The 23,912-nt window shown below is 41.6% G+C and overlaps 1 protein-coding gene across 2 annotated transcripts; it reads right to left on the reverse strand.

Moving 5' to 3' along the window:
• Positions 1 to 4,303: 4,303 nt before the first annotated feature.
• UTP15 (UTP15 small subunit processome component) lies at positions 4,304 to 23,550 on the reverse strand. Of its 2 annotated transcripts, none has more exons than XM_056112512.1 (13): positions 23,362 to 23,550; positions 19,799 to 19,922; positions 19,207 to 19,299; positions 18,924 to 19,108; positions 17,419 to 17,597; positions 16,036 to 16,161; positions 13,681 to 13,816; positions 9,100 to 9,184; positions 8,259 to 8,405; positions 7,277 to 7,378; positions 6,251 to 6,384; positions 5,847 to 5,905; positions 4,304 to 5,200 (listed from the first exon to the last, which is right to left on the reverse strand). In XM_056112512.1, exons 2-13 carry the CDS (start codon positions 19,886 to 19,888, stop codon positions 4,983 to 4,985), a joined length of 1,554 nt encoding a protein of 517 aa, XP_055968487.1. In that variant the 5' UTR covers positions 19,889 to 19,922; positions 23,362 to 23,550; the 3' UTR covers positions 4,304 to 4,982. The 2 variants fall into 2 exon arrangements, with proteins under 2 accessions (XP_055968487.1, XP_055968486.1); XM_056112511.1 differs by having other exon boundaries at positions 19,799 to 19,963.
• Between the last annotated feature and the right edge of the window lie 362 nt (positions 23,551 to 23,912).

Consider the following 23,912-nt stretch of genomic DNA (forward strand, 5'->3'; position numbering starts at 1 on the left):
GGGGGTGGGAGGGATGCTGGCACCCGTGGTGATGGAGGATGGGTGCTGGTAGAGGGATGGGTACTTGATCATTGTATAACTGAAACCCAAGCACAAAAATTTGTAAGTCTATAACTGTACCTCATGGTGTTTCACTAATAAAAAAAAAATCAGATGGGCTGGACACGTAATGAGATTTGGAGACGACCGCTGGACTAGAGCCGTTACTGACTGGATTCCACGGGACGTTAAAAGACCACGTGGCCGCCCATCTACCAGATGGTCAGACTTCATCAAGACCCTGAATGATCAGTTTGAGGCTCTTCGTGTTCCTAGAATGAACAGATGCCATTGGGCTACACTAGCACGCAACAGGGATGAATGGAGATGTTACTGGCACCCACTCAAGCAAATTGATGATTAACGGGAAGTCAAGCGATCAAGTGATCAATGCACTCTTACTAAATCTGAATCTGCTTTAGTTTCCTAAAACAGTATTTCCTACACTGAACCTTCAGTATTACTGAACATTAGAAACTGTCAATAGTCATTATTTTGGAAGAAATTAGACTGAAAACTGGGAAAACTGGATTTCCCTTTCATCATATACTACTGGGAACTATGAAAGCTTGCTGCATTTTATGAGGCAGCTGTAACGTACTCAGAACTATAGCTGTGGTGTTACCAATTTTTTTTTTTAAATCTTGGGCAAGAGATAGAAGGGGGGTAAGATACTTGACTTGTACGTGACCAAACCAGGTTCAATCCCCAAAACCACATATGGTTCCTTTAGTACACCAAGTTTGCTCCTGAGCACAGAACAAGGAGTGCCACTGAGCATAGCCAAGGGTCGCTCAAAAATAAAATCTGGAAAGAAAGATGGCGGCCGCACGGGAGCCTTGTGGACAGCAGGTTTGAGCCGGGGGTGGGAGCGGCAGGGACCTCATGGGAATCGGGGCGTAATGGGCCGTCCTTCACGCCCGACCGAGGTCGCCAGCTGCCCCCCACGAGCAGCTCTCTGGCACGGCCACGACTCCAGAGCACAGAAACCAATCTCTTAACTATCTAACCTTTAATAGAAATACTTCCAGGGTTAATAAGAAAAATAGCAGAAATCTAAAACCATTTTATTCTTAAACCAAGTTGTAGAAAGCAAATCATTTCACAACGCTGTTTCAGCATGTCTGATTGGGGGGGGGGGTAGTAAACTCTAAACAATAATTGTGCATCTTCTATCGAAACAATGTATCTAGTCAAAGTAGATAGAGTATTAACTAGAACTCATCTGCCTCACAGGAATTGGGAGGGGTGGGAGGTGGGGTTCTATTGGGGTTCGCAGTTAAAAATAAGTATTGGTAAAGGGAAATGTGTTTGATATTTACATGACTGAGACCTAAACCCGAAAGCTCTGTAACTTTTCCCACAGTGATTCAATAAAGAAATAAATTATAAAAAAAATAATAAAATAAAAAAATAAAATAAAATAAAATCTGTACAAATACAGGCTGGATTTTTGGCAAGAATACCTTTATGTGCTGGGATTTGTACCCTACTATGCCTGGAAGATACTGGGAATCATCTTTCTACAGCTCCCACCTCACCTCCTCTTAGGGAAAGTGTGGGCATTTCATCATGATCTGTTCACTCTCGCTCTGCAAGCCAAAGGATTCCAAAGACCTCTCCAGAACTGCAGAGGTGAGGAAGTGCCTGCAGGAGGAAAACCATCAGGACCTACCATGGCTTCTCATCTCTTCGTCTACTTTCCCTGCACTTAGGTTCACGCTCCTTTCTCTCCACAGACCAGCTCTCAACACTGTGTCCCGAAAGGCATTCCCTAGCCTCCCACACTTTCTCAATCAAGAATCTGATTACAGGAGCACAGCAGGTAGGGCATTTGCCTTGCACGCGGCCAACCCGGGTTCAATCCCCAGCATTCCAAGCACTGCCAGGAGTGATTCCTGAATACTGACAGAGCCAGGAGTAACCCCTAAGCATCGACCCAAAAAGAAAAAAAAAATGATTACAAAGCTTCGGGATGGAGAGTACAGTGTGTAGCAGGTAGGATGCTTATTTTGCTGGTTCTATCCCTGGCATCCCATATATGGTTCCAGGAGCATTGCTTGGAGTGATTCCTGAGTGCAGTCAGTCATAACTGCTGTGTCATCAGGTGTGCCCACCCCCGCCAAAATCTCCCCCTAAAAAGAATCGGATTACAAATCTTAATTCCAAGCCAGAGCAATAGTATACAGGCAGAGCTCTTGCCTTGAATGAGGTCAACCCAGCTATGGTTTCCCCCACCCCCACCCCAGTCCCACTAGGAGTTATCACTGAGTGCAGAGGAATAAGTGCTGAGCACCCACTCCCACCCCTTCAGCTCCTCCCCCACCACACACCCCCTACCCCAGCATGGCCCAAAAACAAAACCAAAAATAATCCACTGATCTTAATCACAAGCCCCCTGTCAGGCCTACCACTAAGCTCCAGTTAACTACGACCTGAGGAAACAGTCTGAAGAGATCTTCAGTCTGATTTTCGGTCTTACAAAGCCAATTCAGTTACCTGCTAGGGCATTTTCAAGCTTGCCTTAAGTCTGTACAGTTTAATTTATAAGTAATCCATTTAGAAAACTAGTACATTTTTAAAATCACTTTTAAAGATACCTTTAATGAAAATCTATTCAAAAGAGCTCGTTTAAGTTCTGAACAGATTGAATTTCTTGAAACAGTCCCATTTGACAACCCAAATTCCTTTAAACAGCTCAACAGCAAGTACTCTTCAAAGTTAATTTTCTTTTAAACAGAACTTCAAAATGCTTTCTCCAACTGGCAGAACCTTCCCAACTGCCTCATTCTTAGAAATACAATATATTAATCGTACAATGACTTTCCAGGTTATATCTGAAATGCTTCAATATTGTCGCACGCCTAGTAACACTTAAAAATCTTTAAAGTGAAAACCCCGTATCTAAAAATGGCAGGGGTTTCAGGTTAGAAGCCTAAGGCTATGTGATGTGTCAATGCTAGTTAAAAACTTTAATAGTAAATACTGGTCCCAATAAATTAAAATGATGAGAACCACTGAACTTCATACAAAGACTTTTATGCTTAGGATGGCTTCCTAGTGCTCATGAAACTTTGTAACATAACACATTTCCTCTAAGAACAGTAGTCAGTGAAGTTCAATAGAGGGAAGAGTCACTTTGGCCCTAGCAGGGAGGCAGTTCAGGAGTGTGGATGATATGAAGGTGGGCTGCAGGCCTCAAGGGTGAACCACCCCCACCTTTCAGAGATGATAAGAATCAGATGAAGAACCGGAAACCTTGGTCACATGTGACACTTGAGAGACAGTAACACCAACAGGATTTCAACATATAATTTTTTTACTAGTATACAAATTATCAGCATACTCAAGAAGTTAAAAATTTATAAACTTTTAAATACAAAAGTTATTTAAATAAATTAACCCTTTTCAATATGAAGACAGTTCTAAACTTCACTAATTTCTCAGGGAAGCAGATTTCTGGTTTCTTACAAGCCACTGTGCTGCATAATTATTTAAATCAATTCATAAAAAGGAACCTTGGCCCTATTTTTGAGCCTATGCCTGCCCCATATAACACAGAAGCATCCTATTTTTTCCGCTTTAAAAAAATATATATTCAAATTCACGGACTTGAACTTTTTAAGAGTCCAACTACAAAATCTTCCTTTAACTAAGAGCTTAGTTCTTACAGGTCATTAACTGCGTGAGATGGAAAAGGAATAGGAAAGATTGGAGAGGTAGCAATATAAAATCAACGTGCTAAGATTCTCTAGCTTGTGACTATCCATCAGAAATTCATACATTTCAGAAAATCAAGAGGAAAATAAGTTGTTTTTTTTTTTTAAGAAAAAAAATCAAGTCTGGCTTGGGGTTCTAAAACACAAGAAGGAATGGAAGTGGGTTGGGGTATCTAAGTACAGGGCTCAGAAAATAATTTCAGAGACACAGGTAACTGTGAGATACATATAAAAGGCTAAAAGTCTATTTGCTACAAGAGAAATGTTACCCTGACGCTGATCTGAAAAGCAGGCAGAAAGAAAACCTGCATATTGGGACTGCAGAGATAGTACTGAAGGTTAGACTCTTGTCTTGCACAGAGCCAACATGGGTTCTATTTCCAGCTAGATATATGCTCCCCTGAGCCAGTCAGGAGTGATCTCTTCGCAGAGCCAGGAGTAAGTCTCTACACACACAGCAGGGTGTGGCTCAGAAAAAAAGGAAGTGAAGAAGGGACAGAGGCTGGCTGCTTGTTAAAGAAAAAAATCACAATCCCACAATCCAGTAGTCTTAACTACAGACCATGTTCTCGTTAGGATATCCAAAATTACAGAAATGAAAAAGAAAATCTGGGGTGGAAAGCACAAGTTCTGGGTATGAAATTTGCCTCATCCCACTCTGACTAGTGTCCCAGTCCTGTCAATTGTTCCGGGCCTGCCGCTGAATCTCCACACTTGAAGCAGAGAGTCCTATGGCCAATAGAGACAGCATGGGACCAAGGAAGGGGACGCATGCTCAAATGAGCCTGGAAACCCAAAGGGCACAAAGCAGAGTAGAGAAAGGGCTTATTTGCTGTCGCCATTTGTCCATTTGTTGGTATTCTTTCATAAGCTCTGGTCCTTGGGCTCAACTCCCAGTGGAAACCCTCAGAGCTCTGACCGCAGACCCTCGTGATGATACAGAGCTTTGTTGCATCGAGGTTAATGTCAGCTTGTCCAGGGGAGACTTTTCAGATCTTCTGGCAGAAGATGGGATAAAATAATTCGAAATATCACATGGAAACCATGTGTTAACCATGTCTTAAAACACATTATTTTCCAAACACAACTATTTCTGTCTGTCTCTTCCATAAAATTGCTTCTGTGAATAGCACTTATACTGTATCAAAAAAGATTCTCTTTTAAATCATTCACAGTCAAATCTATTGCAAGCTAGGAGTTCTCATGTGGCATAGCCAGCAGACACTATGCCTCTATCTTCCTGTTGTCCAGAAAACCATCGGATGCTTGCTGCAACACAGAAATGTTCTCTTTCCTTGTCATGGTAGCAAAAAGCATATCCATCATCCCCAAGGTTTCCAGCAGCTCTCTTTGGTAATCAATCTCTTTTTCTACAAGTCCTTGAAGTAACAAAAACTTTTTATCAACTACAGGTGACTGACCAATCACAGGCAGATATATATCTAGAAAGAGAAAGCAGAATCACATGAACAAACATTTTTTCCTACACAACCAGTGAATAGCAACATTTAGAAAAACATATAAAAATATTAGATACAGACAGTAAAAAGTGTATTTTATAATTAGTCACAGAAAGTCAATAGTCCATCTGAATAAGCATATTAAATGATTTTAAAAAAATGATTACAAAAAGTACTATGGATATTCTGATTTTTATTTCCCATTTAAAAATCACAGGTACTGTTGATATTTAAAAAATTATAATAACTACTCCCAACAATTAAAACTGCTGTAAATGTTCTACTTCATTTAAAAATGCATCAGTACAAAATAGAATAAAATAAAATTTGAAATAATAAAGAGAAATTGGACCATTAAAAAAAATAAAATAAAAAATGCATCAGTAAAAAAGAAATTAAATAAAAATTTTTAGAAAATAAAAATCCATCAGTTTAGGAGCTAGAGCAATAGTACAGCTGGTAGGGTGCTAGGCCTGCACACAGCTAACCCAAGTTCCACCCCCAGCACCACATATGGTCCCTGGAGCCCCACCTGGAGTGACCCCTAAGCCCAAAGCCACAAGTTCAGAATATTGTGGGGTGTGGACCAAAAGTCAAAAATTAGTACGTAAGTAAATAAATTACTTACCAATAATGATTTCAGCAGCATTGATCAAGACAGGGGCAAATCTTGGTTGAGAAAGATTCCTACAAAGCAAAAATTGTTCATTGAAAATTGCTAATTAATATTCCATTTTTTATTTATTATTGAATCACCGGGACATACACTGTTACAAAGTTGCTCATGATTGGGTTTCAGTCACAGAATGCTCCAACACTCATCCTTTCACCAGTGTACATTTCCCACCATCAATGTCCCCAGTTTCTCTTCTGCCACCCTCCACCCCCATCCCTTAAAATTCTTAAAACAGATTTATTGAATTGTTCTCCTGGTTCTCCATAAAGATTAAATTAAAATTAAATATCTCCTATTAGGAGATAAAGAATTTCAGATGCAAAACTCCAAGTATCTCAGTGATACATAAAACATACCGTATCAAAAAATTAAGAACACGACTGATTTCCTTCTCGTCCCGACCTGCCAGGGCATTTGCAAGGACTCCTCTTCGATTCAGTTCCTTGATGATGGAAACTGTAATCTCAGGGGTCTTTATGGTACAGCTGGGCTGGAAAAAATTTCAAAGCCAATATAAGCAGAAAAGGAAGAACAAGAAAAACTATCATTAACAGTATTATAAAACACAGTACTTCAATGGAAAAAATATTTAAATCTTTTTAAATAATGGGCTGGAGCGATAGCACAGCGGGTGGGGCGTTTGCCTTACAAGCGGTCACAATGGCCGACCTGAGTTTGATTCCTCAGCCCCTCTTGGAGAGCCCGGCAAGCTACCATCACGACAAAGCCTGGCAAGCTACCCGTGACGTATTCGATATGCCAAACACAGTAACAACTGTCACAATGGAGACGTTACTGGGCCCGCTCGAGCAAATCGATGAACGGGAGGACAGTGACAGAGTGACAGTGACTTTTAAATAATAAAGCACAAGAAATAAAGTGTCCGTGAACTCACTAACAACAAACTTATATAGGTTATCATCTTCACAGCTCTGAGTCACAGTAATGCATAAGGCAAGAAATAAGATAATTCTTTTAAAAGTATGTTCCTTGGGGCCAGAGAGATAGTGCAATGGGAAGGGTGTTTGCCTTGCACGCCAGTGACCCAGGTTCAAACCCCAGCATCCCGTATAGACTCCCAAGCACTACCAGGAGTGATTCATGAATGCAGAGCCAGAAGTAACGCGAAGCATTACAGATGTGGCCCACACACCAAAAGTTATAAAATTATATTAAAAATAAAAATGAAAATGTTCTTTTATGTTATCAATTGTAACCATGTGCCTGGTTTTGCTAATGGGGCACACTTTATATATAAATGTGTGTGGTACAGGGCAACATGGAAAATCCCCGTACCTTCCCCTTCATTTTAATAAACCTAAAACCATTCCAAAATAAACATAGTAATAAATATATACATATACACAATGCTCCTCACTCACCTCAAGGACTCTATCAAGCGCCTTAGATATCCGAAAATTTTTAAGATCCCTGTCATACAATTCTAGGTGTTTCTTGGATGGCCTGTTTATCAAAATGTCATCCTATATTGAAAAATAAATGTATACAGAAAAATCAGTATCTACATAGTTTCATCCAAAATCAACATTTTCAAGTGATTTTTTCATGCAAGTTAGCCCAGATATATTGTAAATGATGCTATATGTCCATCATGTAAATCAAATAAAAATGAAGTAATGTCTTCCTTTTCTCCTGTGATTTTAACTTACAGTGAATACACAATACTTCAATTCTAGGCAAATATTGCTCATTTCAATTCTTTACTGGTAAGCTATGGGATTTGGTCGAAAGAAAACAACCAGCAATATTGCGATCCAGGCCCATTCTGCTGACCAGTAATGAAGTCCGATATCAATCACAACCTCTTTACATCTAAGTCTTCCTACATGTCAAATGCTGTGCTACTGTTTTCAACACTGTCCATAGCAGCATTTCTCCACTGGGGCATCATATGGCTCCCTTTGAAACCCAGGAGATTGATCCAAGAAGGCACAGCAAGACTAGGGGCCAATCCACAGGACACAAAGGCCACAGGAAGGAAACAAGGTCAAGAGGGGACACGAATGGGAAATGGCTGTGAGACATTGACTGAGAAGACAAAATCAGTGTGTGTGTGTGTGTGTGTGTGTGTGTGTGTATGCACGCGCACGCATGTGTGTGCATAAAAAACATTATTTTTGAACATAGCAAAGCATTATAACATTGTTCAGAGTACTAACTAGTTTTTATTTCCCATTACTCATTAATAATGTTCTAAAAGTAGCAACTGAGATAAATCCGGTGGTAGAGAAAAGCAAAATAAAAAGTTAAATAATGCATGAACTACACTTTCCAGTAATACAAACAGATGGAGTAACTGGCTAGCCTAACAAATGTCACTTAAAAAAAAAATAAGAAAAATACCCTTTGCTTCATGTAATTTTTCCCTTTAATAAAGGTTCGATATGCAGGCCTCCTTCTCCTGGGAAGTGAATCCTTTGCTTCAGATTTCCGGTGTTTAACACTCAGTATTCCATTGGTCATTCCTACAACTATTGTCTCATCTTCATGCTGCAGCAGAAAGAGAAACAAGTTTACTCCTAAATCATAATTTATAATTTCCCTTCAAAATAACATTTATAACCTGCTTACAACTTATTTGCACTTTCAGGGTGTCCCTAACAATGGTCAATGCAGCAAAAACAGGATTCTTCCTCTAGGATGTAATCTGGTGACAGATTTATTACACCGGATATAAAATATCACAGGCTAAGGACACATAACAATATACCGTTGATGACATCTTGAGAAACTTGGAAAGTAACTTTTTTTTCTACATCCTCTGATTCAAAAAAATCTACATGACAGTAGGACTTTCCAGAATTTTGCCAATTTAATATTGTGTAAAGCTTTTTTCCTCCTAATTCCAATTTCAATATAGTGTTCAAATCCTCCTCTCCTCAATAATAAATGATTATTTTAGAAAAAGCAATCAACAGTGCCTGCAACACTCCCTCAATTGCAGCTTCATAGAGAGAGGGACCTAATTCAAATCCAGTATTAAGTTACTTGGACAGTCAGACATTTTAACAATCATTTCAGTGTTTCACTCAAACCCAATTACCAAAGAAAATATGAAGAAGGCAAAAAGAAAATGACTTGTTCACATACAGAGACTAAGACAAACATTCATTTGAACTTCATTTAATGGGCAAGAGCAGAGCGAAAGAAAGAAGTGCTCTGTAAAACAGTGAAAATTACTTACTGCAAGGGCCAGACTCAAAATCGAAGCTGCATAATCGAAACTGTGGACGACTTTGTAGGAAGTTGTGCTATACACTTTTACCTTCCTAATAAAGAAAAAAAGTTTGTCATAAGTCCTGTTGAAAATAATCATAAAACACACAATTTGTATTAGTTGAAAATTCAGTATCTGAATATAAAAAATTAAACAACAGTTAAGAAAAACAGATCTTTTTTTTTTTTTTTGGCTGGGTCTGTGAGCAGTGCTTCTGAAGCACGCTGGGGGCTGGAGCAATAGCACAGGAGATAGGGTGTCTTGCCTTGCACGCGGCTGGCACAGGTTCGATTCCCAGCAACCCATATGGTCCCCCAAGCATTGCCAGGAGTAATTCCTGTGTGCAGGAGCCAGGAGTGACCCCTATGCAATGCCAGGCGTAACCAAAGAAAGAAAAGAAGAAAAAGCACGCTAGACACTGCAAGAGCAGGCTTCTGGGTCTCAGCCTGATCAACAACTGCTGCAAGGGGCTATTGGTGCATTGCGAGCCATTCAGCAGCCTCCATAACCTCTCCTCACCATGCCAGCCACACTCCACCACCAAGCTGGTCACTGTCACTGTCACTGTCCTTCCATTGTTCATCAATTTGCTCAAGCGGGCGCAGTAACATTATGAGATTTGTTACTGGCATATCGAATATGTCACAGGTAGCTTGCCAGGCTTTGCCATGCGGGCGAGATAAGCTTGCCGGGCTCTCTGAGGGGCAGAAGAATCGAACTCGGGTCGACCGGGTCAGCTGCGCGCAAGGCAAACACCCTACCCACTGCACTATCACTACACAAGCTAAGATATCTCTTTGAAAACACCCCCTGGGACACAAAAATCACTCCCGCTTAAGAAGCACTCCTCACAGACCCAGCCAACATTTATAGCTTTCATGGGGCTGATCTCAAAACCAAGTCCCAAATTGCCTGGGAATACCATCTCGTGGCTTTCCTGAGTATGATGAATAAACTCCTTTAGTCTTAGGAATATTTTTGATATTAAAAGATCACTTATCATCAGGGAGATGCAGATCAAAACAACAATGAGATATCATCTCAGGCCACAGAGACTGGCCCACATCCAAAAGAACAAAAATAATCCGTGTTGGCGTAGATGTGGGGAGAAAGGGACTCTCCTTCACTGCTGGTGGGAATGCCGACTGGTTCAGCCTTTTTGGAAAACAGTGTAGACGATTCTCAAAGAATTAGAAATTGAGCTCCCATTTGATCCAGCAATATCACTTCTGGGAATATATCCCAGAGAGGCAAAAATGTATAGTCGAAGTGACATCAACACTTGTATGTTCACTGCTGCACTGTTTACAATAGCCAAAATCTGGAAAATACCCCGGTGCCCAAGAACAGATGACTGGTTAAAGAAACTTTGGTACACCTACACAATGGAATACTATGCAGCTGTTAGAAAAGATGAAGTCATGAAATTTGCATATAAGTGGTTCAACATGGAAAGTATTAAGTTTAAGTGAAATGAGTTAGAAAGAGAGAGACACAGAAAGACTGCACTCATCTGTGGAATAGAAAGTAACAGAATAGGAGACTAACACCCAAGAATAGTATAGATAAGGACAAGTAGTTCTGTCCCACGGCTTGGAAGCCGGCCTCACATGCGAGGGAAAAGGCAGCTCAGATAGAGAAGGGAACACCAAGTAAAGGGTGTTGGGAGGACCCACGTGGGTTGGGAGATGCGTGCCGAAAGTAGACTACAGACCGAACATGATGGCCACTCAATAGCTCTATTGCAAACCAAACACCCAAAAGGAGAGAGAGAACAAAAAGGAATGCCCTGCCACAAAACCCGGGCAGGGGGCAGTGGGGGAGTGGGTAGGGGGAGAATTGCATAGGAGTGGTAGGGAAGGATCCTGGGACCATTGGTAGTGGAGAATGGGCACTGGTGGAGGCATGGGTACTCGATCACTGGATGACTGAAACACAAACACAAAAGTTTGTAAGTATGTAACAGTACCGCACAGTGATTCACGAATAAAAATAAATAAATTAAAAATAAATGGACATCTGCTTATAAATAAACATGCTGCAAAGCAACAACTCCTATAATGGTAGAGAAAAAAAGAGGGGGAAAAAAACCCCAAAGTAAAATGACAACTTGTGAATAATGTAACCGTGCCAGGTGGGTATCAGAGCACCTGACAGGGGGCTAGCGAAAATTAAGAACTGAGTTTCCTGTAATTTCCTGTACTCCCGTTGTTCATTGATTTTCTTGAGCGGGCCCAGTAACGTCTCCATTGGAGACTTTGTTGTTACTGTGTTTGGCATATCGAATACGTCACGGGGAGCTTGCCAGGCTCTCCAAGAGGGGCGGAGGACTGAGTTTATTTTTATTTAATTTTAATTAAGTATTTTGAGCTCAGGACTTGCCTTGCCAGGAATTTTAAACTTAATTTTAGTTAAGTCTTTTAAACCTACTTCTATTATACCTGACTATATTTCATCACTCATCACTGTAAAATATCATTTTATCACAGGGAATACATCAGATGCTTAACTACTTCTAGACTCCAATGCTTTCATAGTTTAAATATTAAATATGGAATATATCCCTTATTTAGGAATATATTATATGAACATATTCCTGGACCACGCGGCTGCTTTCACGGCCACTTTCACATCATAAGACACTTCCTACCCACTTTCCATAATTACCACACCATATTTTGATGGGGTTCAGACAGCAGGCAACAAATCATAGAGGGAAATAATATATATATATGCCTCTCGGAGAGCCTGGCAAGCTACCTAGAGTATCCCGCCTGCACAGCAGAGCCTGGCAAGCTACCCATGGCATATTTGATATGCCAAAAACAGTAACAATAATGGGTCTCATTCCCCTGACCCTGCAAGAGCCCCCAATATGGCAGCGTTGGGAAAGACGAGTAAGAAAAGGCTGCTAAAATCTCAGGGCTGGGACAAATGGAGACATTACTGGCGCCCGCTCGAGTAAATCGATGAACAATGGAACGACAGTGATACACTCACAGTGATACAGTGATAAATACTAAACATATTAGGTACAATAAACTAAAAAAAAAAAACATTTTTTCACTTTATCTTTTATAATGTGATTATTAAAGCATTTTAGTATTACAAATGTAAAGGGCCCAAAAAAGCTCAGTGGGCTAGAGCCATGTTTTATAACCAGGACTCCATTGCCGGCATAAACGGGTTCCTGAGCACTTCCTGGAGTGTCCCCCATTGAGCACTGAGCAGGGAGGAGCACCTCAACGCTGCCAGGTGTGGCTCCCAAGGTTGTTTGGGTTTTTTTTTAATTTGCTTAAATTACAAATATAGCTGGCATTCTATTTTTTTAGACAGTGCCATTAAAAAATATTAACTAAAAAAAATATTAACCAATAGAATCATATCCAGTTAAATGTAACAGCATTTAGGTGGCCGAAGCAATAGTACAGCAGGTAGGGGTCTAGGCTTGCACACAACCAACCCAGGATTGATCCCTGGCCCTATATATGATTCCCCAAGCCCAGCAAGGAGCACAGAGCCGGAAGTAAGCCCTGAGCACAACCAGGTGTGGTACAAATAAACAAAAATAAGTCTTCAGGGGCCAGAGTAATAGTACGGGGGACAAGGCACATGCTCTGCAGGTAGACAACTCTAGTTCCATCCCCCACACTACATGGTTCCTTAAGCACTGCTGGGTGCAGCCCTGCAGGCACCGAGCACTGCGTGGGGTGTCTGGGTAATCCCCGGCAGGGCAGGTCTGCAGCATTCTCAGGCCCCATCACTGAATCTCAGGCCCAGCCCATCCAAATTCACCAGGAGGGTCCCTGGGCCTCCTGGGCACCACTCGGGAGGCACCCACTCCTCGCCTCCAAATAAATTAGGAATATCTGAATCACACTAACATAGGAATCATCACACGAAAGTTTTAATTTAAAGAATATACGGTAGAATATAACATACATTCTTAAATATTTAAAAATAAACCACGTGGATTTTAAAAGAAACACATGGCTTATTTCCAAAAAATAATCTGTATAGTTAAGAAAAACTTTGCTTAAGTATAGAAGTTCATGTAATGGGGCCCAAAGAAACATACTGTTGCTTTACAATCATCCAGTCACAAGGCCAAATCCCTGGTGTTGCCACATGTGCCATTCACAATCCTGGCAGCTCTGCTGTTTGAACTCACGAGCCACAAGCAACTTCCCATTGCGCCACAGTCAATGTGGTTAAGTGCCACAAAGATAGCCAAGCCCCACAGCAGCATGGCATCTACAAGCTATGTGAGCCCCACAGCAGGGGCGCCAGCCCCCGGAGTCTCACCAACATAACTTGCATGCCTGAACGCAAAGAGGAAGCCCCTGGGGAGCAAAGGTATAAACCCACAACTGGAAGGAGCACATACCTTAGGGAGGGCCACAGCCAGGTGTGCACACAAGTCACCCACGCCCGGCCCGCTCTGGAGATCATTTGGTTGTACAGGTAGCTTACCACAAACAGTGCTCTGCTGTACACAAATGTAGTACACACTTGCACACAAATAACAAGAGAATCCAAATCGCTCACCTATCCAGGGAGCCAGAGAGCAGTCTCTGTCCAGAGCTGCTCAGACACAAGCACGTCACAGTCTTGTGGTGGTTTTTCAAAGACACCAGCAGCTGTCCTCCTTTTAGCATGTCCCAGACTTTAACGTAACGACCCCCTGGAAAAAAAAAGAAAAAAGGTCTGGTTTCACTCTCTTCCTAAAGGTAGGACATCATAAAGGCACAGAAAGCATTCTTCCCCAGACACCTCATAGCAGGCAGGCAAAGCGACAGGTTCCGGGGCCAAACCTGTTTCCATCCTGGCTCCATCATTTACTGGACGCAGAACAGTACTGGTTCCTACCCCTTAACTGTTACAGTTAAAGAATTTCAACTTTGTGGGACTGGAGCAATACTACAGCAAGTAGGGTGCCTGCGTTGCATGTGGCTAACCCAGGTTCAACCCCCAGAACCCTATAGGGTCCCCAAGGCACCACTAGGAGTAAACAAAGCCAGTGTGGCCCAAAAAAGAAAAAAAAATCCACATCTGCAAAATACAAAAAAAAATGTCTAGTGGAATTAAAAGATAAAACCAAAATATACTTGTTTATTATAAAAAGTTCAGAAGAAATTTTGTTTGGCCATGAAATAAATGTAGAATTTATTTCCTAAAGATTTTGTAAATCCCAACCAAATAAAAAAAAAGTTCCTTATTATTGCTTAAGCGTCAGAAGCATCTGCAGAAGTAACCAAATCCAAAAGAATTTAGTATTTCTTTCAGCAAAAAAAGTCTAGTAGGGGCTGGAGCAATAGCACAGAGGGTAGGGCGTTTGCCTTGCATGCGGCCGACCCAGGTTCGATTCCCAGCATCCCATATGGTCCCCTGAGCATCACCAGGAGTGATTCCGGAGCGCAGAGCCAGGAATCAGCCCAGAGCATAGCCAGGTGTGACCCAAAAAGCAAAAAAAAGTCTAGTAAAGTAATAGAAAACAGAGTTGAAGGAGGGAGTGAATTCTCGCCTAGAGGGCTGGAATTTAGTCCCAATTCCTAATCTCCAGCTCCCCACACTGGGCAGCTCCACAGAGATCCGAGCCTGAACCACTGATCGAGTCGAGTCTTGCATTTTCAAGGCCAACAGAAGTCAAGGGATTGCAAAGGTCTCACAACTTGATAATGACACAAAGGAGATTAATAAACAGGTTTCCATTCCCTGATCAACTTGAACTTACTTCTATTTCTCAAAATAACAGCAAGAAGAAAAAAGATACATCGACAATGTTATCAATGTATTTTTAAAGCAAATTACGTACCAGGGGAATAAGTTATAGAGGTGGATTTTCCGCTACCTACACCAAATGCCATGTATTTTCTCTTTCTCTCCTCTCTTCTTCCTCTCACCTCTCCCCCTTAAATTTCACTAAATAAAACTATTTTACTTTAAAAAGAAAAGAGACAAAAGAGTAAAACAGTGCCATTCCTATTGAGATTTTTTTTTAAGTAAGGGCAGAAAACACAGCCTTATGTATGTTACAGAGTGTATATATATATATATATATATATATATATATATATATATATCAGTTACCTACCCTTCAATAATTAAACATATTGATATTGACCTTACTGAAAAATGTAATCTGTTTCTTCCATTGTAATTCTGAAAATGCACCATGATCAATGTTATCAAAAGAAAAAAAAAAGTTTGTTGTAAATACATATCAAGGCATTTTGGCTCCGCATTTTCTCCTCTTCCAGCACGATCAGCTACTTGCTGAATAAGGCCATTTCAATCAGGAGTGACATAAAAATGACAAGCCAATTGAACCCCCAGCACTGCATATGGTCTCCAGAGCACCAGGAGGAGTGATCCCTGAGCAGCTGGGTGTGACCTAAAGGCCAAAAAACTAACCAGGAAAAAAAAAAGAAGAAAAGACAATGACAAGCCTGAATCAAGATCTAGAAAAACCTATTTCCAAAATTTGCTGTAGATCTCCTAGGAATAATATTCTAGACTCAAATAAGACAGGAGAAAGCTAAGCGCACAAGGTTCTAAGGCTCTGGCTTATCAGATCTGTCACTTAGCACTTTGCCTTTTAAAACATTTATTTCCTTAGCTGCAGAACAGAGAAAATACCTACATTGCAGACTCAGCTAGGGCACTGCAGGCAATATGTATCTAATAGCACGACACACCTTTGCATGGTGCTCATCGGCTTTTCCACTGGTCAGAACTGCTTACCTGTCCCACTGTCGACTGAGCAAACACTTAAGAAACGCAATTCAAGTGCACAGTGATAATTTATAAAAAGTAACAGACAAAAAGAAATCTGGTGCACAGATGAGTATCTGACTCATGATGAAAAACTACTAGTAAATGAAAAAAAAAAAAATTAAATACCTGCTGATACCAGAAGACCTCCAGAGGGAAAAAGCAGGACACTCTCCACTGGCTGCCCATGCTCCACAGAGAGAACACTCTGATTGGCCCGGGTGTCAAACAGCTTCAGAGTATGATCGTAGGACCCTGAAATGCCAACGCAAGGTGAGTTTCACCATTAAAAATAAGAACTCTGTGTGTGTGTGTGTGTGTGTGTGTGTGTGTGTACACTGAGACAAATTTTAAGAAAGGCATAGATGATAGAATTTAAAAACACGTTACATTTACTCATGAAGATATAAGACCCCCAAACCATCTGGTGTTACTGGATCTGAAGAAACACCATCCTATTCCTCACAGAAACACCAACTAGTCCTACATTCAAGCTACTGGGCTCCTGCAGAGTCTGCATCTGGATCTCCAGACAGGCACGGACAGACTGAACTGGATGGTCTTTGTTTCTTGGCTTCCAGGGGCCAAAGAAAACCAGGTTAGTAAACTCATCCACAGTTCTGACCATTTTTAAGGCAACCTGACATTTTTGAACATATTTGTAGGACTGGAAGAACAATCACCAAAATAAAATTCTAACTAAAGAGAAAAGTATCTTTTTTTCCCTATTCGTTGATAATTTTATTATCTCTGCGAGCATTCTAATGCTTTTATTTCTATTCCTCCATTTTAAAAGCATTTATGTTTATTAGAAAAACGTGATTTACAAAGTCATTCAAAATACAGTTGTTTCAGGCATACACTGTTCCAAAACTAATCCAAAGTGACCTTCCCTCCACCAGTGTCCCCAGTGTCCCTCCCCGTATGGGCAGCCTTCACACTCCTCCACAGCTAAGGACCCAGCTCCACAACTCCTGACTCTGCACACCACCATACCACCACAGGTACCTTGATCACCTTACTGACAACTCTGATGCCTTCTCAGAATGGGGGTGGGTGAATTCCCCTCCCTTTCAGCTAGGTCCAGCAGCCTCCATACTCCAGAAATATATTAAGAAGTTTTAAACTCCTCTATGCCAAAAGAGTCACAAAGTAAAATTAAAATGTCACAATAAAGCTATCAAGCGATCAACTTTTTGATGAAGCTATCAAGGATTTGCTAAAACTATCAACTTTTTTGACAGTGATCAGGGCACATACCTAGTCTGTGCCTGACCCAGGCTCTATCCCCAGGAACACATGGTGGCCCTGAGCATCACCAGGTGCATCCCGGGAGGCCCTGAGCCCTGCTGGTGTGACCCCACAGAGACCAAGCAGCACAATAATCTCAGCCTTTGCACTTATCCACCAGTCCAGTTGGCTGAGAATCATTGGTGGGGACCCCAGGCCTCCTGAGCATTGTGTGGGAGCATCCCTAACTCTCCACTTAAAGAAACCAAAGAGTTTACCAACCTGTTACAAAAAGATCTGGGTTCAGTTTGCTGGCACAACCACATCTCACATAATCAGTATGTTCTCTGAAAGTCAGAATTTCTTTGGCATTTGGGATATCCCATAATTTAACTGTATAGTCATCAGCCCCAGAAACAACATGGTATTTGTCAGCTGTAAAATCAACTGTATGAACTGCCCTGAAAGATCAAGGATCAAAATATTTAGTAGCAAGGAAAATGAGTGTTTCTGGCCTCTTCAGTAACACATTCCTTTCCCCCCAAATAACAACCAAAAAAGCAGCTCAGTTTTCTAGAAAGAAATCAAAAGAGAAAAAGAAGGCCTTTAAAGCCAGTTTCCAAGCCAACTGAAATGCCGGGTTACCCATGATACTATGAAATTCATAGGGCTACTATACTAACAATTTCACTTTGTGGCTGAATATTTAAATTTTGGACAAAGGCATTTTTCTTTAAAATATTTGAAAACATTTATTTCTTTAAAAAAATTCTAAAAAGTTAGGAACTAAGTAGGATCATGTCATGTGAATCTCTGATGTGTTTTAATGTTTCCCTAACCGTGAGACTATCCCAACACGACACTATAAGACAGATGCCATACCACCCTGAAAGTATCCAAGTCCCTCTGACAGAACATCAGGAACAGTGCTCTGGAAATGTCACACTCAGGCCCTGCAGGACTCGGGTCCTTCAGGACTGTACTCGGAATGCTCAAGGGATCATGTGGTCCTGAAGATCAAACGGGTTGGCTGCATGCCAGGCAAATGTCTTAACCCCTGTACTATCCCTCTAGCCCCACTTCTGGAATTTTAAACTAATAGCAAAAGTTCCAGATTATACTGGCAATCTGGAAACAACGTAATATAAAATTGCCCTGGCCATATCAAAGTATATCAAAGGGCAAACTCCAAATCTAAGGAGAAAAAGGAAAAAAGTTTACCTTGCTACAACGTCAAAATTAGAACTATGAATATAATGAAGCCCTAAAAAAAAAAAGAGTTCTCAGTAACAATTAGGAGGCTGCCTTTACAAAGTCAGTGACTTATAATGTCAACCAAGTCACTGAAGTCACTGAGAAGTGTTGTGACAGGACGCCTCTCTAAATAAATATGTACATTCAGTTCCTAAAACGTCACACACAATTCCAGGGAACCCTTAAGCTCTGGGAAACTGGGGAATGGCTCCTCCTTTAAGCACTGTCTTGAAGATGCATAACTTTTATGGATTTTTAATGGATTTTCTTTTTAGTGAATGAAATAAGGAAGTCTTATTGGAACAGATTTAGAAAAACGTGAGGGGACAGAGAGGAAGAAGTTCCTGTTCAAGAGAGAAGACAAGCTCCTCCAGAGAGGAAATAGGTAAGCAAAGAAATATCGAGACAAGCAAGCGAGATATGAGTTCAAGAGAGAACACAGTCTTGCTAACTTCTTTTTATAAAAAAAAAAAAAGAAAGAAAGAAATCCCTAAAAACAAACAGAGCTTAGAACAAAACCAACTGCCTCTTACTTTGTGTGGCCTTCGAACTGTCTGAGGGGGGCCCTTCCACTTATATCAAAAAGCTGAACGCCCCCATCTTCACACCCAGCCACAAGAAGTCTACCATCCTGCCGGAAAGTAGCACAGTACGCCGTGTCTTTAAACCGGGAAAAAGTTTTTATAGGCTCTTGAGAGTATCGGCCATAAATGTGAATCTACAAAATAAACAAAATATTTAACAGTTAAGTGAAGATCAGGGAGCAGTAAATATAAACTATAGAGAAGAAAACTCAACGTTTAATATTATATTTACCCTTGAAGAAGCTGTGACAGCATAATTATATGGAGGCTGTGAAGAAAAGTCAACTTTGGACACTGCTCCAAATTCCTTAATCTGAACAGGGGTCTTAATGAAAAATAATACAAGATATTAACAGAGGCAACTGGTAACGTCAACTGAAGCATTACAAATTTTCTTACAGATGATAATTATTCTTAGTAACTTTACAAGTCTGATTAAAAGTATACAGCAAATGAAAGTCGATATTCCATCATCCAGGTTATATATTCCTGTTGCATTAAAAGTAAATAAATATGTGGTTGGCAGACCACACCTCCCGCCCCTTTCTATTCAACAATTTTCTGTGATTACTGCTGATGAAATATCATCACAATTATATCAGCATACATTTAAATGTGGGACTTTGGCGGGGGGGGGGGGGGGGGTGTCACACCTGGCAGTGCTTGAGGGACCATGTAATGCCAAGTTGAACTAGGGTCTCCAGCATGCAAAGTTGGAGTAATTGGCATAAATGTGTGCGCACACACGCGCGCGCACACACACGCGCACACACACACACACACACACACACACACACACACACACCCCTTTACCACCTATTTACCTTGTAGTTATTCCAGTACAATGTATCTTGGGTGATCTTTTCACCAAGTACTGGATATGTCTGAATAGCAGCAGGCTTATAACCAGACATAATTGCATATGATTACACCGTGTTCAATGATAGTCTGGAATTGAGATCAGAAACACCTGTATTAACTGCTTATGTCTGAAAAAGAAAATATTTTATATTCACATTATTCATAAACCTCTGAATAGTATTGATTTTCATTCTCCATTTTTTCAAGTCAGTGTGGTAGCTTACAGATTAATGACACAAAGCTAATTTCTAATACAAAGAAAATATAAAGGAAGCAAGAATACAGATAGGGCTACCCCATCACACCACTTTCTTGACAATGTACAAAGGCCATATACAATGCTCACAAACCTAACAATCAATTTACAATACTTGGAAATAAATATGGTTCAGCCAACCAGAAGCCAAAGCAGAGGGAGGCACACTGGCTTAGCTCATTCACTGCCCAAAAAACCCATGAAACTGAAAATATAAAGACAAGATTTATCCTAATTTAGTTTTAAAATGACATTTAGGGGGCTGGAGCAATAGCACAGCGGGTAGGGCATTTGCCTTGCACACAGCGAACCCGGGTTCGATTCCCAGCATCCCATATGGTCCCCTGAGCAACGCCAGGCATGATTCTGGAGTGCAGAGCCAGGAGTATTGCCGGGTGTGATCCAAAAAGCAAAAAAATAAATAAAATCACATTTAGTCTATTAGAACACAGCCTGGGGACTTGACTTCCTCAAAAAAACCTAAAGATATCAAGAAGGAAAACAAAGCTAATATGCTAATATAGTATCTAAAGGTAAATTTTAAGGCTTCAAATAAAATGAAACAGCTAATATTCTGATGTAGAAGCTTAAAATAAGTTAATTTTTAAAGGGTCAAATATTAAGAATGTAAACAGGAAAAAAAGCAACTCTCAAACTAAAGTGAGTGACAGAACAGGATACAAAAGAAGAAAAACTTTAAGTCATGATGACATGTCCTGTTACTAAGCCAAAAATCTTTCCAGTAGTATTTCACAGCAAGAGATTCGACTTTATCAGATAAATGAGTCCAGTGACACAATTTATCACCAATTCCAAAAAGTCAGAAAACAGAGCATCAGTAATACTAAAACAGATGCAATTTATTTTAAACTCTGTTTTGGAGACTGGAGAGATACTACAGCAGGTAGGGTGCTTGCCTCGCATGCACAGAGCTATTTCTGACCATCCCATATGGTCCCCTGAGCACCGCCAGGAGTAATTCCTGACTTCAGAACCTGGAGTAACCTCAGAGCATTGCCAAGGGTGGTCTCAAAACAAAACAATCAAAAATGAAAAAAGTCTGTTTTGATGAAACATGGCAATCAATCATTAGAAGGGATATATTTTTTCTGTCCAAGCACTTTGTTCAAGGAATGGTGAATACACCGGAGAATGAAGCAGAAGTGGCCTATAACCCAACTCTCCATTTCACCATTACATGGGCACCAGCTAGAAATCTGAAATCCACCCTCCTTATTCCTAACATACAAATTAATCATTTATTTAAGGTAAGCTGAAAACCTTCAAAATCTCTCTAAACATCATCACATCCACTCTACTCTGTTCTACTCCTATCATATCTCGTCCACAAAGACAGTACAATAATGATCTCCCTCTCTCCTCTCTCCTCCCTCCATCCCCCCTTCACTACCCCCCCCTTCCCCATTCACCCATCTTTCAAATGGCAAAGTAATCCAACTACAATTCGGATCTGAATTTGGCTACAAAATACAAAATTGCCCAGAAAACAGGGCCAAAGCTCTTTCACATGACATGCAAGGTGCTGTGATTGCCCCCTCTGGCCTTTACAGCCTCATGGCCCATTATTCCCTTCAAGTTGCTCATTTGTCCTTTCAGCCAGAAATGGCTACTTTCTATCTACTTCCTCTTCATCACCTAAAGCTCAACTCATGGTCCAGGTCTTCCACAAGCATTTCCCTGACTCTATAGACTACGATAAAGGATCTGTCTTCTATAATCCTCCCACTTGACTGCCAATTTCTGTCAATATGCACGATGGCATATGATTTCTCCCCTTCAATTGGACATTTCTTGTCTAGAGGAATTTTTTTTAGACTGTGCAAAGAATGTTTATATGAGAAAGGTGGGAAGGAAGGAAAGTAAATATTGTGTTGGGTCCCAAGGAAAACACTAAAAATCACAAGTGTTCTCTTTCATATTACTACAGAGTACAAGTCATTTTTCTTTTTTCTGTAAAGGACCAGAGAGTATTTTAAGGCACTGCAGACCAGCAGGGAAAATGAAAGACATCATGTAGGGCTGGAGCAATAGCACAGCAGTAGGGTGTTTGCCTTTCACACAGCCGGCCGGCTGAGCCGGGTTTGATACCTCCGCCCCTCTCGGAGAACACGGCAAGCTACCGAGAGTATCTCGCCTGCACAGCAAAGTCTGGCAAGCTACCCGCAATGTATTCAATATGCCAAACACAGTAACAACAAGTCTCACAATGGAGACGTTACTGGGCTCGCTCGAGCAAATTGATGAACAACAGGGGGACTGTGACCGTGATCATGTAGCACTTAGCAAGATAAAGAAGTTGCAATTTTTTTCTAACAAAGCTCTCCCAAATAATGGAGAGAATTTTTTGCTTATGAGTGAAAGAATGAGATAATTTGGAGAACACAGAAAACATTTCCCTTAAAATGTTGTCAAAGTTAATGTTTCCTACCACACATATCCAAATGTTCATCTGTAAAACATTCACTGACTGTCACAAAATATATTGGAGGGAGAATGTATTAGCCCCTTAAAAGTATAGATAAAGGGATACTTAACTCTTCTTTGAAAGAAACCACTTTAAAGTTTTGTAAAGAACAGTAGTAGTGATTTGTCAGATTAAAGTGGCACACATCACTGAAGGCAAAAAAAAAAAGTGGGGGGAGGGAGATTAAGTCCACACAATATAGAGCCTGGAAGCAAGAAGCGATGTGAAAATGAAGAGGGATAAAATTACTGGAGACTAGAGCCCGAGAGATGCTAAGATGATTTTATACATATATATGTATATATATATATATGTGTGTGTGTGTATATATATAAAATCACTGCACTATACTGTAGAATATCAAGTAAACGCCACGAGTAACTTGCAGCGTACTGGGAATGGGGTACTGCGATTGTGCATTTCAGCTGGATCTTGAAGTTTGATACTAGATCAGAATCAACTCGTAGGCTGCGCGCAGAAGCGGGAAGAGACTGCAAAGGACGACGCATTCGAAACTCCTAAGCGAAGACAAGCGATGGGAACTTGCCGGCTGCCTTGGGCTAGGGTGGATTATTCCGGGGACCGACAACGGTGGGCCGTCGGAAAGGCTGAAATGCTACAGGAGGAAAAATCTAGATCGAAGCTCAGTCCTCGGGACCCTGAAAGGCTGGTTTAAGGAGTGACCAATCTGCGGACACTAGGAAGCACCAGAGCAGCATGCTGGACGCCCGGCGAGGCCCAACGCGGGGCTGGAACTCACCCCGGCAGGAGCCGCCTTCACCTACCTCCAATGGACCCGCCGGGACGTCTCAACATCAAGGTGAATTTCGTGGGTCCCGCCAGCACCCTCCCTGGACCGCTAACTAACACTGACGGAAGATCACGCGGACCCTCTCGGGAGGTGAGGGAGACACACGGCGAATGGAAGTGCCGGGGCAGTCGCGCGGAGATGACGTCACGGCGCAGACGCACGAGATCGCGCAACCCGGCGGGCGACGGGGCGGGGCTGGTAGGCGTGGCCGTGGGGCGGGGCGGAAGGGCGAGACCCCTCCCACCCCGCCCCTCCCCGACCCCATGCTTGGCTCTAAGTGACCCGCACCCGCGACCTGGAATGACCCGGCGTCCGTAAGGCTCCGGAGGGACGCACCGCGCGCCGCGGCGGGTTAAACAGCCGAGGAAACCTCTCGGGTTTATCCCGAGGCGGAACCGCTTTCGGGCAGAAAGCGAAAGCAGACAGCGGAAGTGACGTCGAGGTCCAAGCAGGCCGGGGCTGGGGCGGGGTCCTGGGCCGGGCAGCCGGGACGTAGATGGGAGGAGCCGATTCGTCGGCCACTGC

This window comes from Sorex fumeus, unplaced genomic scaffold (genome assembly GCF_029834395.1).
Source record: "Sorex fumeus unplaced genomic scaffold, SorFum_2.1 ptg000018l, whole genome shotgun sequence".
In the NCBI taxonomy this organism is placed as follows: domain Eukaryota; kingdom Metazoa; phylum Chordata; class Mammalia; order Eulipotyphla; family Soricidae; genus Sorex; species Sorex fumeus.

What these genes read in the sequence shown, in the direction of transcription:
- UTP15 (XM_056112512.1), bottom strand. Translation starts at nt 19,888, where the DNA reads ATGTCTGGTTATAAGCCTGCTGCTATTCAGACATATCCAGTACTTGGT. An exon ending in CTGTCACAGCTTCTTCAAGG is followed by an intron (nt 19,109 to 19,206) that starts GTAAATATAATA and finishes TTTATTTTGTAG; the next exon opens with ATTCACATTTATGGCCGATA. An exon ending in CCCAGATCTTTTTGTAACAG is followed by an intron (nt 16,162 to 17,418) that starts GTTGGTAAACTC and finishes TTGGCATTTCAG; the next exon opens with GGTCCTACGATCATACTCTG.